This window comes from Pteropus alecto, unplaced genomic scaffold (genome assembly GCF_000325575.1).
Source record: "Pteropus alecto unplaced genomic scaffold, ASM32557v1 scaffold213, whole genome shotgun sequence".
Classification (NCBI taxonomy): domain Eukaryota; kingdom Metazoa; phylum Chordata; class Mammalia; order Chiroptera; family Pteropodidae; genus Pteropus; species Pteropus alecto.
The window spans coordinates 5,665,735-5,682,918 of NW_006434829.1; the positions used below are offsets into that span (position 1 = coordinate 5,665,735).

Below are 17,184 nucleotides of genomic sequence, written 5' to 3' on the forward strand. Positions count from 1 at the left end.
GAACTGTACACTTAAAAATAGTGCTAAATGTTATGTGTATTTTACCACAATAAAAAAAGGAAAGGAATAAGGTTATAACATGGATGAAATGTGAAAACATCATGCTAAGTGCAAGAAAATAGACACAAAGGGCCACATAGTTTATGATCCCATTCATGTGAAATGCCCAGAGCAGGCAAATCCATAAAGACAGAAAGCAGATGAGTGGTCACCAGGGATGAGGAGGAAGGGGCTGGAGAGGAATGGAGGGCGATGCCAGACGCAGGCGCATTTTTTGGGGGTGATGAACATGTTCGGGAGTTAGTGGTGATGAGTACAAAACTTTGTGCAGACACCAAAAACTACTGAATTGTGCACTATAAAAGGGTGAATATCATCTCACAAAAAAATTTTAAGTGAATGTCAAAGATATCAATAAAGTTTTCCTGACATGAAATCTTAGAAATTTCTTTATTATTACTTACTAAGCATCAGCTTAGTACTGCAGAAAATTTCAAATCACCCTTCGAGAACTCATTCTGCCCCCCCAATCCAAATTCCTGATAAACAGCTTTTCAAGTAAAGACATGCTCTCTTCTCTCTTCTGTATAAAACTTTATGAAATAAATGCAAAGAACTGTGTACATCTTGCTTTAAAACGCTGCCACGGCTGTAGAAACAGTGTCTGCCCAGGCTCCCTTTACTGTCCAGGTCCTGAGAGACTCTTGTTCATGAACTGTCTCTTCACAAAGCAAGTCCACCACTACCAAGAGGGGACAAAATGGAAGGAACAGTGGCAGTCAGATCACAATGAAGCTTCAAAGTAAAGCCATAACACAAATTTACTTAATAACAAAACTTAATATTAGTCTGGCAGCCCTTAACATCATAAACTCCTTGAAAGCACACGTAAAAATAATTTTTTTTTGGAGTGACTTACAGGTCACTCAAAATTACGACAAAATAGATGTAATACATACGAGATATCTCATGCAAAAAAACCTGTTCTATGGGGTTTACAATGCCCCAACATAAGACCAACCAACCAAAAGTTTTTATTATATGCAATTATTATTCACTGTGATTCAGTGAACTCCTACTGTGTAGAGGCACATACTCAAAGTTTAGTAATCAATGCAGAAACTAAAAGTATTCTTGTAATGAAAGATGTCAGTGTGTTTCATGGAGGCTATAGGATAAAATTTATCAATTAAATAGGCAAAGAAGAGGGTCTTACCTTGCTGGGTTTATCATTCTGAGGGTCAAAAACTTTCTCACAAAGTCTCAGTCCAGTCTCTTGCCTTAGCTGCTGTAAATAGGCCCTCATCATTTCTAAAACAAGGAGCAGATAGAACAATAAAAAATTGTATTTGAGAATGCATTGCAAATATGCTGATTGCTGATCTGGACACTGACCTTGGCAATATATTTGATACATTTAAACAGGATAAGAAATAGAAATGACAGTCCAAACAGTTTCATAACTATATTCATTTTTGCCCAAAAAGAGTCTTTACATGTCACACTTATTGCCAAGAATCTTTTGTGAGAGTGACTAGTAAGAAAACGTACCTAATGATTCTCGACTGAATTCCGATCAAGGCAAGAAAAGGCTGGGGGCCGGAGGGGAGGGGAGTAAAATGGAGAAAATCTTACGCTATACAGGGAAGTAGGGACTCTTACCATCTTCCTGTTTGTTTGCAGGTTTGGCATAAATGGCGTTAAGTGGAAAACCAGGCTCTCCAGGAATGGGAAAATTAGTGATTCCCAATGTATACATTTCTTTCTCGCCTTGGCTTTTGGAATTACACTAAAAAAAAAAAAAATATACACATATGTATTTGATGGGGAAAAGGATAATAATATCTAATGTGCAATTTTTCAGTCTAAGTAGCTATGGCTGGGGGTTAGTGTTTTTGGTGACTTTGCAATCTAGTAAAGCCAGTGGACCCCTTCTCAGAATAATGCTTTAAATGAATAACATAAAATACATAGAATTACAAAAGAAACTAATTATAGTGAAGTACAATAATTATAATATTAAAAAAACAAATTTATGATATAGTCATATATGTGCTTTATTCATGCACTAAGTAACGAGATCCTGCAGTGGCCCTAATAACTAAATTCTGAAGTAGTAATGAGTATAAATGAAATTGCAAAAAATCTTCGACTCTAAATGTCATATGAAAATGCTGTGATTTCTATTGGAGAAAAAGTCACAGGTACAACTAATACAACTGTGGGTGGTTGTCTATGTCACTAATGAAAGTAAATGTTAAATTTCAGTTATAAGTTAGTGAAAAGAAAGATGTAATCTTCTTCCCATTCAAGTTCACAGACCACTGAATTCTATCCTTGGACTCCAAGAACCTCTGAACCAAGGGCTTACAAGGAATTTTTCGCTCAAGATTTCCGTCTTGGGAAAATACATGCAACACTTCATCTTTTGATTAGTTAACTACACTATAAGTTTAGAGATCTACATTCAAATTTTTCCTCTTAAGTCCATGCTCTAAGTCAGAAAAAATATTTTCTACTTTTCCTTCAAGTCTCATCAAGTCCCAATACCTATTAGTAATTTGTTTTCCTGACAGATGATCATCCAAGTTTAATTACCTTTTGGAGTTTCTTTAGACACTCAGAAATGTAGAGAGTTATATATATCAAGGTCCGATCAGCTTCATTCTACAGGGGGAAAACAAAACTTAAAATCAGTCCTGATCAAACATAACAATTATGCGAAATAAATGAACTTAATCTTTGTCTTCTGATTATCAACTGAAAACTGTGAAAGTACAGTTACTATAACATCAAAAATTCCCATTCTCCAAATGCAGTCTTCGCAAGCCCCTTCTATGTCCGCCCTGAGCTGTGTGGCTACCCCTTGCCCCTGGGTTCCCCAGGAGCTGTGCCAACAGCCCCTGCACCCCATTTAGGAAGGAGAGTTCACAGAGCTCCCAGGAAAACCTGAAGCGCACCATATGGCTGGCTAATTTTAAAAACCCTTTCATTTCAGGATCTGTGCCGAGAACAGAAACATTCATGACTCTAAAAGAGGAAGCAATCATTTCACATGTGACTTGTTCTGGAAGAACTCCATAAGCCCAACTCTTGACCTAACCGAAAGGAAAATGTGGAGAAGGCGAATGGATGTTGATCAAATATGGGATGTACTTCAGGTCAAATTTTACACAGGATTATAGTTTAAAAAACAAAGTACACATTTTCCTGTTTCTAAGATCATATGATATTCAAGAGAGAATGTGACAGAATTATATTTACTAACATCTATTACAAACACAACACTTACAGAAAACATACTGCTAATATCACAGAATGTTTAGACTACAATTTGTAGACCAAGAGTCTACAATAAAGATTTCACACCCTGTTGATTCCAGAAGGTCAAAGTTTGGCAAGGAGTTGAAGTTCCATATTCCAGAACATTATCCAGAAAATGTGTTGACGTTTCTTGTAACTTGCTCACAGCAGGAGCGCAGAAAACTATTCCCATTTCCCCCTCTCTTTCTCTGTCACCCCACTTCTACTTTCGCCTTCACTTCATTCCTCAGAGAACTAAGAGCAGAAGGGAAGAAAGGGTGGTTGAGGAAAGGGTTAGGATCACTGAAGTGTCTATATTTATCCATCTCAGGTCCAGGACAAAGATGTATATAAAAAATAATGTAGCACACAGGATTTTTAGTTTTGGACAGGCACACAGTAGGTGCTTAATTAATGCTGAATAAAGGGGAAAAAAAAAACAAAACCCAGAGAGCAAAGAGTTCAGGCTTTGCAGGCTGTAAAGTCTTCATCACCACCTACCTAACTCAGCTGTTGTGGTGTGAAAGCAGCCAAGGACCATATATAAACAAATGTGTGTGGCTGTGTTCCAATAAAACTTTATTTACAAAAAGAAGCGGTGGGCCAGATTTGGCCCTCTGGCTGTGGTTTGCTACCCCCTGGCATAGACTTTGGAGGAAAAATGAGAAACTATTATTGATATAGAGTCTAACATCAGGCAGTCTTCGAGATTTTTAAAAATCACACAATCTCATTTCATTTACTCTTCAATTTGACTGCCAGTTAGATATTATCCCCATCAGAAAACTAAATTAACTATTAAAAGCTCTGTACTTTACCTTAATTTCATAGTTTTTGAAGAAGACATTGGCCTTGAAGTAATAGATGGCTTCATCCACAATATCTGTATCTTTTGCTAAGCAGGACACAAGAAGAGGGCCGAGAACATTAGCTTAATGCAAAATATAACATCTAAAAAAGCTATCAAGAAAAAAAAATATCCAAGCTCAACAGTCAAGACTTTTGGAGTTGAATAAAATGAGGCTACTGAAATATAAAGTTGTTAGAAACAATTTCTAGAAAAATATGTACATGGTTTATCCTTTTAGCTTTATTGTTTTCATAAAAAGAATACATGCTATGCTCATTAGAGAAATTAATCAATCAATACCTCCCCCCAAATTTTTTAATTGTCACTGTGAGAAATAACTACTATTAATACTTGGTGAACATCGTTCCAGACACTTCAATGCATTTATAAAAACAGACTGAAGCATAAACTAACTTTAACAAAATGATTTTTAAAATATTCAATATAATTTTATTTAAATTTACATTCTATAGTTTCAGGGGGGAAAAAAATCTGTCAATTGTCATTTAGGAACCCACTGGGGTTCACATACACATCTTTCTGTTTATAAAATCCGTGATTTCGAATCTATTTGTACAAGCTGTTCTAGGTGGCTAGCAACTGAGGAAAGCCAGAACTACTGTTGTGACAAAGACAGATCTCATTACACAATTTCTCTGGCAGTTTTTCGTTTTCCTTTTTTATTCTAAAAAGGTCACAATGCCAGGCTCTTGGTTTCCGGCAGCTGGCTTCAGCTACACAGAGACAGTTATTTATATTTTTGTCTATGACTGCTATCCCTCTCCCATGGCAGAAATGAAAAGGAATCTTGAAGTTTTAATGCTCTGTAATGCAGGTGTCTTTATCCCTGCTCATTCCTCTGCTAAGGAATTTCAACAGAATTTGAACTCTAGACTTGTGTTCCTTGCAATCTATTTCCTTATGTGCAAAAAGGAAACTTCCTCAAAGGATTCAACAGTGTTTACAAAAACCAGCTCATTCTTTTAAATGTCACCATAGGTGCGCGTATGTGGTAGGGAGGTTACAGGATTCAGAACCTAGAAGGGTGTTTGGCACATATAATGTGTTCAAAAGATATCTGTTGGGTGTAAATAACTGGATGAAAGCTAACAGTTATTTAGCTCAAACATAGGCTTACATTCCTCCAGAATCCCAACTCAGTTCTAATCCAGTCCCCTGGAGAAGAGTAACAGGTCATTCATTCCTTGTCCGCAGAAACCATGAAGATCTGGTTTCCTGAGGTCCCATTCTCCCTCAGAGGGTTGCCAAGGGGTAATCAGATTTACTCCAGCATTGGTCACCGCATCTTCTGATACTCTACACGGTATTTTGTAACTCTCCAAAAGTGTTCTTCTTAAGGAATCTGGGCCAACACTGATTCTTACTTTTCCTTTGCATTGTAATTATTTTACATTATTTTTCTTCTTTTTGATGTGTTTTTTTTTCCCATCTGTTCCTTTTTCTTCATTTCAGAATCAAGTAAAGACTACGGTGACTCACCGAATTTATTAAGTTTACTGAGCTTTCAACTGGTGTTGAAAACAAAATTAAAAAGAGGTCAAGCCAAAATAGTCTGGCAGTGGGATGGAGATGGCATCGGTACAAAATTGGTAATTAAAACCTTGGTCTTGGAAACCATGAATGGAATTCCCTCGGTGTAGGAAAACCACATCTTACACGGCAGAATACCTCAGAATGTGTCAGAAGAGTCTCAGTGTCTGAAAAGAACGGCGCTTTCTGAACAGTAAAAAAAGAGAAAAAAGTACATAGCAAGAAAGAAAGCCAAGATATAAAATTCAGAAAAGCAAGACAAGAAGTAAGTAATGTTATGTAATGTTAAATCTTAAAATTTAAGACTGAGGTATTGCTAAAAATGAAGATCCTGAAAAAGGGATAAAGGAAGTAGATGTAGATGGGGAAGAGGCTAAAATATGTTTTGTGTTTTTCCTTCTTGACGATAGAGAAGGGATGGAGACATGGCATTCTACAGAAGTAGCAGCATTAGATTAATCTGTAAGAACTGATGACGATGACAGAAACGGTGTTGAGAATTAAGCATATTTTCTCTTTTCCCTCAATAAAATATCCTGGAGAAACTAGCAGCAATAATACAGTTTCTTATTAGATGCAACGTACAGCCAGGATCTTGAAAGGTCTAGAAAGCAATATCCACTAAGGAAACAGAAAATACAAGAGCAATCTGAGACAGAGGACTGAGCTAAGAATGTCCTTCATTTGATGTCATAGGGTTCCTAGATGCTTCATAAAGAAATCTGAAAATATTGGAAAGGGGTTTCTACTTACTCTCTCTAGGGGCGGGTCCTTTGAACTGACTTCGGATAGGTAACAGTGCCATGTTTCCAATGAGTTTGGTGTCGGGGTCCATGAGAGAAGAGTGGTAAGCCTGCAGTGGCATGCCAGGGAAGAACACAGAAGCAGAGAGAGGGCACACGTCAGCGGGGCAGACAAGTACGTCTTTTTTACAAAAGGCAAAAAAGAGTAACCCACCCAAGACTAACTAGAGGTGGTGGCAGAAGGGATGATGGTGGTGATGTGCTGGAGCTGGCTCTTACTGGCTCATGAAAACCAACTGTTAAAATTCTTAGGAATTTTGAGAAATTTTGAGCCAAGATGATTGTTGAACACAGTTGTTATTAAAAATTATATAAATCTGCAATGTTATACTAAAAAAAAGATAATACATACTCAAAATGCATTAATTCCTATGTAAAAAAAATTTTACTATTGTCCATGATCTTAAGGTTATTTACGTCTTTTGTGTCTTTATGGAAATACTATATAATGGGGTGCTACTATGCATCTCTTCCATGTTCAGTGACATCACACCGGTAACTGGTGGGAGTATTTACACTACAGAAATATGCAAACATTAAATCGGTGGCCCCCAGACCCTCGCTGTGGTTAAGCCGGAGCCCAAGCACTGGTTTATCAGCTCTGCCATTTCACGCCTTCATCTAAGATTCACTTTTCTTCTCTTAGCCTGTTTCCCAATTTGTAAAATGAAGAGATGGATACTGCCTTCAGGGGCAGCTGTGAATTAAAAATGAGGGGAAAAAAGTCACATTTAGGAGAGCAATTTGTACATCATTCCTAGTTCTGCCTTTTACAAGATGTCTGTAAGAATACACGAGCTCCATTCCTATATTCATTCATTCACCAAATGATTACTAAGCACCTTCTAAGTACAAAGCATGGTGATATAATGGTATGCAAGACCAGCATGGTCTCCGTGCTTGAAGAACTTTCAGGCTAACAGAGAAGACAGATATTAAATAAGTAATCACAGAGGAAGTCCAGAGTGTTCTATGTACAAATAGAAAAAGCACAGGGCTTTAGAGTCGTAACTTAAAATCTGGCTTTACCAAGCAAGGCCTTTGCACTGGTGCGCAACCTTGGGCAAGTTATTAAACTCTGAGCCTCAGTTTCCTCCTCTGCAAAATGAGAAAACAGTAACTTATCTACTTTATAGGGTCACTGTGAGGATTAAACAGGATAATTTACAGAGTGTAGCTCAGCTGCCTGGCACACATCCGGAGTCACATGGTAGCTATGGGATTCATAAAATATGAATCTGTAACCACGGCTTGCTCCTTTTTATCACAGATACGGGGCATCTAAAGCGGCCTCCACCCTCCCCTCCAACAGATGTCTTGTTACCCATCTATTTCCTTCCTGGCATTTGTCACTATCGAAAAAAACGATCTTCTTTATTTTACTTACATTTACATGTTTACTGCTTCTCTCCATTAGAATGTAAACTCTTTAAAAACCTTTTTCCTAATCTGCAGAATGAAGATCATGATGGCGATAAATCTACCCCAGAGACGGGCTGTTTGAAATTAGGACAAACCACACCACCTTCAATTCTTCTCCTACTCTGATGCACAAGAAAAAAGAAAAATTTGGAAACCAGGAGCGGATCCTGAGTCTGCTCTGGTGGCGGCCACCACCGGGCAACAGGAGAGGAAGTGGGATCTGACAGATGACAAGCAGCGCTAGGGACCCACCCCCTGGGGCGGAGGAGGAAGTGGGCCTTCAGGAAAAAAGGAGAAGCCGGACCCTGGACTTGAAAAATAAAAATAAAAAGCGCAGCCCTTGTTTTCGTGGCTCTATTGAGGTTTTAGGGACCCTGTCGGAGTCGGAGGGTGGGTGCAGAAAGGAAAAAGACGGGGTTGGGAATGGAGATTACGGGGGCTGGCAGGGCAGAGGCAGCCTCCTCTGCACGCCCACTCTGGCACATTCTGTCGCCCCCACCCCCTTAGCCGACCTGCCCAGGCCACCCCAATCTTACGGGAACCGGCCTCCTTCTTCCTTCTTTCTCTGGCCCCCGCTTCCTCTCTGCCCATTTTGGCCCGCTTCTCTCAGCGCACGCACGATTTCTTGCTGCTCTCCCCGATTCTCACTGTCTCCCCATACCCCAGACTCGGGCCCCTTACCGGCATCCTGGCGGCCCCGGAGTTTCAATCCAGACGAGGAGGATCGGGTTAGAGCGCGGCGCTTCCGGTCTGGCAGCCCGGGCGGGGTAGGCGGAAGCGAACCGGAAGGGGAGGGCGAGGGAGAAGGTGCGCTTCCGGCCCTGCTGCCCTGCGGTTGGCTGCTGCGGCTGCGCGGATCCAAAGGGGCGCCAGGGGGCGCGCGAGCACCAGACAGCGGCTGAGTGTCGCGCATGCGCGAGGCGTGGAGCTAGCAATGGGTGCTGGGGTTGCATGTCCACAAATCCAATGAGCACGCTTCTGTTTTTCCCTGAGATCACCTTTTCAGTGAAGCATGCCCTAGGTCACACTATTTTAACCTCAATCCCACCGCACTCCCTTGCCCCTCTTTCTTTCCCTTCTTACCTTAGTTCTTGAGATTCTTTTATTATTTAGTTTACTTTTGGTGTTTATCTCCCCATCCAGGTGAATGTCAAAAGGCAGGGATTTTGTTTTGTTCACGCAGTTTCTCCCATGTGTAAAACAGTACATAGTAAGCATCAATAAATACTTGAATGAACCCAATCCGCTTTTTTTTGGTTTCAAAAACGTCATTGTCCTCAACTGCCTTTACAGTTTACAGCAATGTTTCACATATTAGTTCCTTGCAGCCTTTTTCATTTTGATGTTTGGGAACTGGGTTTTCAGGGGTGTGACCAAATCACTGGTTTTTAAAATGGGTAAAGGAATCTACTGCCATGCTACCCTGAACATGCCCAATCCTGTCTGATTTCGGAAGCTAAGCAGGGTCAGGCCTGGTTAGTACTTGGATGGGAGACCACCTAGGAATACCAGGTGCTGTGTTTAAAGAAAAAATAGGTAAAGGAGAGCACAATGAGAAAGCTTTTGTACATTACTCTGTACTGTAATTTGTGTAATGGTTGAGAAAATCAACTCGGTTTGAATCTCAGCCCCAACAATTATTGGCTGTATAATTTAGGGCAAGATAATTAACCTCTCTGCGGGTCAGTTTCCCCATCTGAAAATGGAGATAACAGTACTTACCTTAGTTTCCTGAGAAGAAATGAATTGCATGCTCAGGCATTTTTAACCTATTACTAGAAAGCGCCTCATGTTAAAGCCAAGTTCACTGCTGCTTCAGGCCATCTCTTCTGCCAGTCTCTCAGACTGGAATACCTTGCCCCATGTTCCCACAACTGATTTCTCATTTAGGTCTCTGGACAAATAGCACCTTTTAGGAGGAGCCTTCTTTGACAATTAGTCCAAAGTAGCTGACTAGTCACTCTCCATTTCATTACTGTTTTCTTTTCTTCCCATTCCTAATCAGAGGTTTCCCTGTTTATGGTTAGTCTCAAGGACCCAGCATGTCAATTCCATGAGTACAGTTTTGTCTGCCCTGCGTGCTCTCATTTTATCCCCAGTGCCTGGCACCCACTAGTAAATTTGTCCAAAGAACCATGTCAGACTCTCCTACTTGGGAAAATTTACTCATTCAAAAATTTAACCTGCCTGAGTATTTCAAATTTTGACTGGAGAACAAGAGTGCGATGAAAGGTTAGTGCTGTTTCTTTTATTTATATACATATATATCTTAAAACAGTTACTTTCATTTTTTAATTATACATTCAATGTAGAAAAACTGAAAGATACAGATAAACATGGTCTTACCTATATCCTTCCAGACTTTTTCCTTTGGACACACATATATTTATTTAATTATAATAATTCCTGCCCCTCCAAAAAGTTTTCAAAAATAACAAATATCAAACAGAAAAAATAAAGGCAGACTGGTCTAAACTGTACCAAAAGTGCTAATTTATATTATATTCAAATCTATGTGCATTTATTTCAATTTCAACTTTTAAGATCTAAGTTGATGCTGTAAAAATAATACTAAAAGATTCTACTTTCAACAGCAGCAGTTTCAGAATAACTAAGAACTTGATTCCGGTGTGCTGCTCATAAAAGCCAAACGTTACTTTTTTTATTAAAATAAGTAGCTTTCTACTATTGCATCCTTTGAGAAGAATGTTCTGCTGGTTCAGCCACAAGCTCTTCAGATATATATAGTTATTTTTAGTAAACTCTTTATTCATTCTGGTGTTCTTGAAAATATTCATCAAACATAGAAGAAGACTCATCTTCATGTTCCTGATGCAAAGAAAACAAAAAAGAGAAAATATATTCATTTCCCCTCAGTTAGACTTAGTATGTGTTTACATATTTTCCAGGTAATGCTCTATAAGGAGCAAATGCCCAGCACCAGCTCCAGGTACTGCACATAGAAAACAGTAACAAAAGGCATGACTGATAGAATATCTCCAGATATATGATAAAGTGTTCATATCTCATTAGAAGCATTTCTTACATAAGTTTACAGTCATGCCGATTCTCAACTAATCTGCTGTGACAGTGCCCTACTGACAACTATGATTAGTCTTTGCACTAACATATGTGAGGGCAGCCCAAGTTCAACTGGATTTCACCTCCTCTTTGCATATACCCCAAGCTCTGAGTGCAAAGAAACATAACTCAATAACATTGCCTCGACAAAAGGTACAGTAAAATTGATGTTGCTCGTTGAGCACAGGTGTCAATTTCAGAGATCATGGGATAATGCGGGAGGCCAGTGAGTGCCAACAAATATTTTTACCAAAAGCCAGTGAATACCCTAAACCAGAAATTACCTTTGGTTCTTTAAATTCCAAGTCTTCTCCATACTGAATGGCAAAATCAATATGCTGTAGGACAATGTTCATGCTTTCTTCATCTGACTGATCATAAGGCAAAAACCGAACCATGCTGTAGTCATCAATCTGCAAGTTAGGGATTTTAGAAAGCGTCATTCTGAAATTGTGCCAATACTTTCTTTTCAAATTATATTTGAGTTTAAAATTATTTATACTTCTGATTAAGCCATTTGTGTGTGGGGGGAGGTTGGGACAGACAGAATAACAGCAAATCAATATTCATTTTTCTGACTTCTGACCTAGTAGAACACTCAACTTATTACTTACCTAGACACTGTTTCATGGGCATTTATCTGAATTCAACAACCACTGAAAATTTCAAAAGGGCACAGATAGTTCTGAACTCCCAAAATGGCTTAGAATAATAGACATGTCAGTTAATTTACTGGCTACTGCCAATAACTGCTTCTAAATTAAACTGCTGACCCACCAGTGCACAGGCTTCCAACACCCTCCTCCTCTCTTTGCAAGGAAACAGGGTTGGACTGTGTTTTCCATAATGGTGGCCACTGACCGGACCTCCATAAATACTTGACTGGTCATTAAAAAAAAAACTTAAAAAGCTTACCAATCCACATACGGCTTTAGTCAACTTTTTGAATTTTTTGCTTCTTAGGTCACTTGTAGAATCATTTAATAAAGAATACATGTCTGGATCTAGAAACCTTTAAAAGTGAGAAAGAAGACCAATGAATAAAAGGAAGAATAAATCAGGAAACTAGATTTACAAACTGACAGAACCTCACATGTAAATAAAGCATAGAAGGTTCATCTCTGCAATTGAGATCTGATGATAATGGGAGACGTGAACTCACTTCTCAATTTCCTTTTTAGCTTTCTTACTCAGCAGATCCATTTTCGTCATGATGTTAACTTGTGGAATTTCTAGAGAGATCATAGCACTTAGGGCTGCCAAGATGCCAGAAATAAACTAAAGGAGGAAATAGGAAATGGAATATGAATCAATTGGGGTCAACCAAGTTCCCTGGTCTCTGCATAAAATAGAGGCTTCTACTCCTCACTGGAACAAAACTGGCCTAAGTCGAAGAAACACTAATCCCGACTATAGGACAGTCCACTAATCAGAGGGTTGAGCCCTGATTTCCAAAGGTGAGGATAGGAAGGAAGGTGGAGATTTCACCTACGCTATCACGAATCTCCATTTAGATGATATCATTAACCTTTTTTCTCATCGAAATTCTTTAAGAGCTATTAATGAATAATAAAAGTTTTAGATAGTTCATAAACTATACAAAAGGTCCTCCACAAATTAAAAACAGACTTACATAATATGCATCTGCCTCATTTTTCTTGGTAAGCACTAGTTCCCCTAAATCTATCTAATACCATAATTTATCAATGAAATTAAAAATCCATTATAATAATTCAATGATAAGGGATACTAAGTAACTCTGGAGTATAGTTTATGAAAGGTCCAAAATCACACAATGATTAAAGGAGACTGTCATCAACTTGTACTCATGACTGAAAAATCGACAACAGATTTATCCTCAAACCTTGAACGACTCCACCATGAACTGAGAATCAACCAGAAAAACTCCGCAGACTCGGAACTCCCACTGTTCTAGCTGCTGGACCAGCTGCTTCATCACGGGCAGGTGTGTGTACAACTCGATTTGACCTACAGCGAAGAACATTACCAGACTGTCACGATCAGCAAATATGTTAAATCATCAAATTACAGAAAAAAATGTTTTTCGTAAGACAGTTAAAAAAAAAGGAAATCATCCACTGGTAGTAATATATTCAGTTTCTAAGGGGTCTTACGGCTTCTCAAAGCAATCACAGAACCACGAGGTTCTTTGCAGTTTGGGAATATTGTTCAAGCACTATTCTTACGTCGTTTTCATTTTTTCTGTGGGTGCATGTATGCTCAATTAAAAGCTAGGAGAAAAAAGGGAAAGCCACAATGATCCAAGCTAGGTTAAGCTCAAGTCTCAAATTTACAGTCTGGCTTAAGAAGAAGTCATGTGTGATGCTCTGTCCCCAGCAGCCTCACTTCATCACATTTCCCTTTGCTTACTGTGTTCCAGCCACACCAGCTGTTTGGTGCCTCAAACCCACCTCGCTCCTTCCTGACTCAAGGCCTGCAGCCTGCCGTGCCCTCTGCCTGGACCACGGTCTCCCTCGCTTTCACCCTATGGCCCAGCTCACAGGCCCCTGGATCGGAAGCCTCCCCTAACCTCCCTGCTATGTGATGGTCTGTGCCACTCCTGTGGGATGGGGCACCTGTCCCCATGAATACTAAATAATCATTTGAGTGATTTCTGTTTATGCTGTCTAGCACTCCCACTTGGCAGAGACCACGGGGGCCTGGCCCTCTCCGGCATTCCCTGTGTACAAAGTTAAGCATGCAGTAAACACAATGAATGAATGAGAGCCAATGAGTGAGAGCTTTGTACCTTACTGCAGCATGTACGGTTCAGAGCTACTAATACTCCTCCATTTTCTCCCACTGAGGACAGAACTTTAAGGAAAACGACACATTCAAATTGTGGACTTACCTGGACAGTCAAAAAGGATGTAGTCATCCTCTACGTGACCAAGACAGTTTTCTAGCCAATCAAAATTATTGGCAAAGTACTCCATGCAGAATACCAATCCTCCATTGGGACCAAACCGCAGAGAATGGTCTTCCATCACGTCATCCACCTCAATCAGTTCCCGGATGTCTGAAAAGGACAGACAGGGCCCAGAATACAAAAGCGTCCATTTGAAAACAGTCATCCTATCCAAACTAGTGCTAATTAACAATTATATAAAAACTCACACATATGAAATTATTTCTGTACATGTTTATTCACTGTAGCAGTGTCTGAGAACCAATTAAATTATTATACAGTTGAACAATGGAGCTATAAAAATGAGAAGTTCTTTAAGCATTTGATTATGATATAATCTCACAGGTATACTGTTAAGTGAAAAGTATAAGATGCAGTACTCTGTGTGAGAATGCCGTCATCTGTGTTTAAAAAACAAGACAGACTCAGGATATGTACATATTTGATTTTATATGCATAGACTCTATGGAAAAACACCCCAGAAACTGGCAACAGTGGCCACTTCCAGGGAGAGGAGCTAACAGCTGGGACATAGAGCTGGGAGGGAGATGTTTACTCTTTTATACCTTTTGCATTTTGAACCATATGATTATATGCTACCTATTCTAAAACAGGTAAAACCAAACCAAGAAAACCAATTACTGTTTCTTAACACAATGACCCCAGGGAAGCTATTTAACCTCCCTGTGTCTCACTTGTTACCATCCCACTCGTTACCATCCCACTCGTTACCATCCCACTTCTCTGCTTCTTCCACAGCAAAATTTTATCAGTAAGTCCTCTCTTCTCAGAGCCTACGCCGTATCACCTCCAGGTCACTCTTCAAACCACTACGATCTGGCTTTCATCCCACCACTACACTGAAACCACCAAAGTCACCAAAACCTCCATGTCCCAGAATCTAACAGCCACGCCTCTGTCCTCATCTTCCACAACTTCCCAGCTGCATCTGACATCCCCAACCACCACTCTTTCTTGAAATAGTCACTCCTCCTGGCTTTTGTGATGCAACATTTTCCTGGCTTTTCTGCTACCTTACTGACTCCACTTCCTCTACCCAGCCTCTGAAGATCAGACAACTTCTCGGCTTAGTCTTGGGTCCTTCTCTCTAACCATACTACCTCCCAACCTGATCTCGCCCAGTCCCACAGCCTTATGTTTTATCTCTATGCTGCTGACCCTCAAATTTATATCTCCAAGCCAGACCTCACCCCTGAATCCCAGACTATTATATCCAACTGGCTCCTTGATATTGCCTCTTTTTTTTTTGATATTGCTTCTTGATATCTATCAGACATCTCAAAACTTAGCAAGTGAAAGGAAAACTGCCCCAAACCTAAACCAACTTATCTTCCTCCTAAGTGAATGCTATCATGCACTCAACGGCTCAAGTCAGAAACCTAAGAGTCAGCCTTGATTCCTGCCTTTCCTACACGCTTCTGCCCTTCCTACACCATCTCTCATAGAATATTGCTGACTCAACTAGCAAAATATATACCAAATCTGTCTGCTTTTTTACATCTCCACCACGACTGCCCTAGACCAAGCCACCTGGACAACTACGATGGCCACACTGCTGGTCTGTTTCTATTCTTGACCTTCTAGAGTCCATTTTTCATCCAGGAGCCAGTTATCTTTAAAAACATAAAAAATACGCCAATCCTCTCCCCTGTCTGAAACCCTCTAGTGGCATTCCGCTGTTGACAAGTGCTATAAATTGAATGCCAGTGTCCCCCCCCACCACCACAAATTTCCTAAGTCCTAAACTTAATGCCTAAGGTGTTGATATTAGGAGGTGGGGACTCTGAGAGCTCTTATAAAAGAGGCCCCAGAGAGATCCCTCACCCTCTCCATCATATAAGGACATGGGGAGAAGTTGGTAGTCTGTAACCTAGAAGCGGGCCTTCATCGGAACCTGACTTTACTGGCATCCTGATCTTGGACTTCCAGTCTCCAGAACTGTAAGAAATATATTTCTGTTATTTATAAGCCACCCAGTCTGTGGCATTTCATTATAGCAGCCCAAACAGACTAAGAAGCACATTACCATCTTCAGGTCTCGGCCCAAATGTCCCTTCCTCAGAGACACTGTCTCTGACTACGCTACCTAAAGCAACCTCCCCCAGTTATTCCCTCTCATCGGCGTATTTGCTGTCCTTATCACACTCTGCAACATGTTTATTATTTTTCTTATTGCTCATCTTCCCCACTAAAAGGTCCACGAAAGCAGGGACATCTTGTTCTCTGCTATAATCCTGGAATCTGGCATAAAGTAGGTGCTCAACAAACATGTGAATGAATAAATTAAAAGAATTTTAAAAAACAAACTACTTAGGCTTTCTACTCCTAGTACGATCAGCAGTTAACTGGATTCACCACAGCAGGACTAAGCATGAAAGGGACAGAAGAGGAGGGTGGGTAGGGAGGCATCTACTCACTTTTATTTTGTACATCAGAGAACAAGATACTGTCGCACACGTCAACATCGGGGGATGTCACCAAATGATAGTCAGTCTCATGCTGTTCATCATTAAATCAGGGAACCAGAGTGTCATAATTAACTTTTTAGCTCCTGTGCCAAGCACCCAGAACTCACTGCCTCCTCGCCCCTTTATTTTTCCTGAAGGAGAGGGAAGGCTCTGCTCAGGACTCACCAGCCATTACAGAGTAGTTGAAGTGTTCTGCTGCAGGATCGAGGTTCACAACCTGGACAGACCGATTGAGGGCTTCACAGTGCTGGACCATGGTGGCACAGTAGGTGCTCTGTAATGTCACAAGACCCAAGGGGTGAGAACAGCAATGTAGTGCTACTGTCTCCACCCCAGAAGGACTCTACACCCCTTCGGCACTGTCTACTAAGGACAAAACTATGCCTTCATCGACCAGGAAGCTGAATGAAAACAGAAAAGGCATTAGGCTGGGAGTCAAGACACCTGACTGGGCTGCAGATCTGGACCTGGTTGTGACTCACGGGTAACTTTAGGGAAGTTTCTTCTCCACTCTGCCCCTCGATTTCCTCATCTCTAACTAGAATGACCTGCATGATCCCTAAGGCTCCTACTGCTCCAACATGCAACAAGCAAAATTTAAAGAGAGTATTTGTTTACATAGTGCAGTACCTAACACATGGGGTCCCCACAAGGACTTGCACAGTCCAAACAGAGCTGTGTAGGTAGAGTGATCAGAGATGATGTCTCTGAGGAGGGGATATTTGAGCTGAGGGATGGGAATGTGCTTGCAAGCTA

The 17,184-nt window shown here is 40.4% G+C and overlaps 2 protein-coding genes and 1 pseudogene across 3 annotated transcripts in view; 1 reads left to right on the forward strand and 2 right to left on the reverse strand.

The window, feature by feature from the left end:
• Window positions 1–431: 431 nt before the first annotated feature.
• ARPC3 (actin related protein 2/3 complex subunit 3) lies at window positions 432–8,766 on the reverse strand. 2 transcript variants are annotated; one of them, XM_006910023.2, is made up of 7 exons: window positions 8,611–8,766; window positions 6,458–6,557; window positions 4,122–4,198; window positions 2,599–2,667; window positions 1,663–1,789; window positions 1,217–1,311; window positions 432–742 (listed from the first exon to the last, which is right to left on the reverse strand). In XM_006910023.2, exons 1-7 carry the CDS (start codon window positions 8,614–8,616, stop codon window positions 680–682), a joined length of 537 nt encoding a protein of 178 aa, XP_006910085.1. In that variant the 5' UTR covers window positions 8,617–8,766; the 3' UTR covers window positions 432–679. The 2 variants fall into 2 exon arrangements, with proteins under 2 accessions (XP_006910085.1, XP_006910084.1); XM_006910022.1 differs by lacking the exon at window positions 8,611–8,766 and having other exon boundaries at window positions 6,458–6,569.
• A 568-nt stretch (window positions 8,767–9,334) lies between these two features.
• LOC112478411 lies at window positions 9,335–9,453 on the forward strand (annotated as a pseudogene).
• Window positions 9,454–10,161: 708 nt separating this feature from the next.
• GPN3 (GPN-loop GTPase 3) overlaps window positions 10,162–17,184 on the reverse strand; it is an 8,594-nt gene continuing 1,571 nt past the window's right edge. Inside the window, exons 2-8 of the mRNA XM_006910024.3 lie at window positions 16,594–16,702; window positions 13,883–14,050; window positions 12,875–12,999; window positions 12,173–12,288; window positions 11,926–12,022; window positions 11,295–11,423; window positions 10,162–10,758 (exon numbers count right to left, since the gene is read on the reverse strand). Coding sequence (XP_006910086.1) covers window positions 10,696–10,758; window positions 11,295–11,423; window positions 11,926–12,022; window positions 12,173–12,288; window positions 12,875–12,999; window positions 13,883–14,050; window positions 16,594–16,702 — 807 coding nt within the window. The 3' untranslated portion in view covers window positions 10,162–10,695. The remainder of the gene's footprint in view (window positions 10,759–11,294; window positions 11,424–11,925; window positions 12,023–12,172; window positions 12,289–12,874; window positions 13,000–13,882; window positions 14,051–16,593; window positions 16,703–17,184) is intronic.

What these genes read in the sequence shown, in the direction of transcription:
- ARPC3 (XM_006910022.1), bottom strand. Translation starts at nt 6,569, where the DNA reads ATGCCACTGCAGGCTTACCACTCTTCTCTCATGGACCCCGACACCAAA. An exon ending in AGGACCCGCCCCTAGAGAGA is followed by an intron (nt 4,199 to 6,457) that starts GTAAGTAGAAAC and finishes TGTCCTGCTTAG; the next exon opens with CAAAAGATACAGATATTGTG. An exon ending in AGAATGATAAACCCAGCAAG is followed by an intron (nt 743 to 1,216) that starts GTAAGACCCTCT and finishes CCCTCTTGGTAG; the next exon opens with TGGTGGACTTGCTTTGTGAA.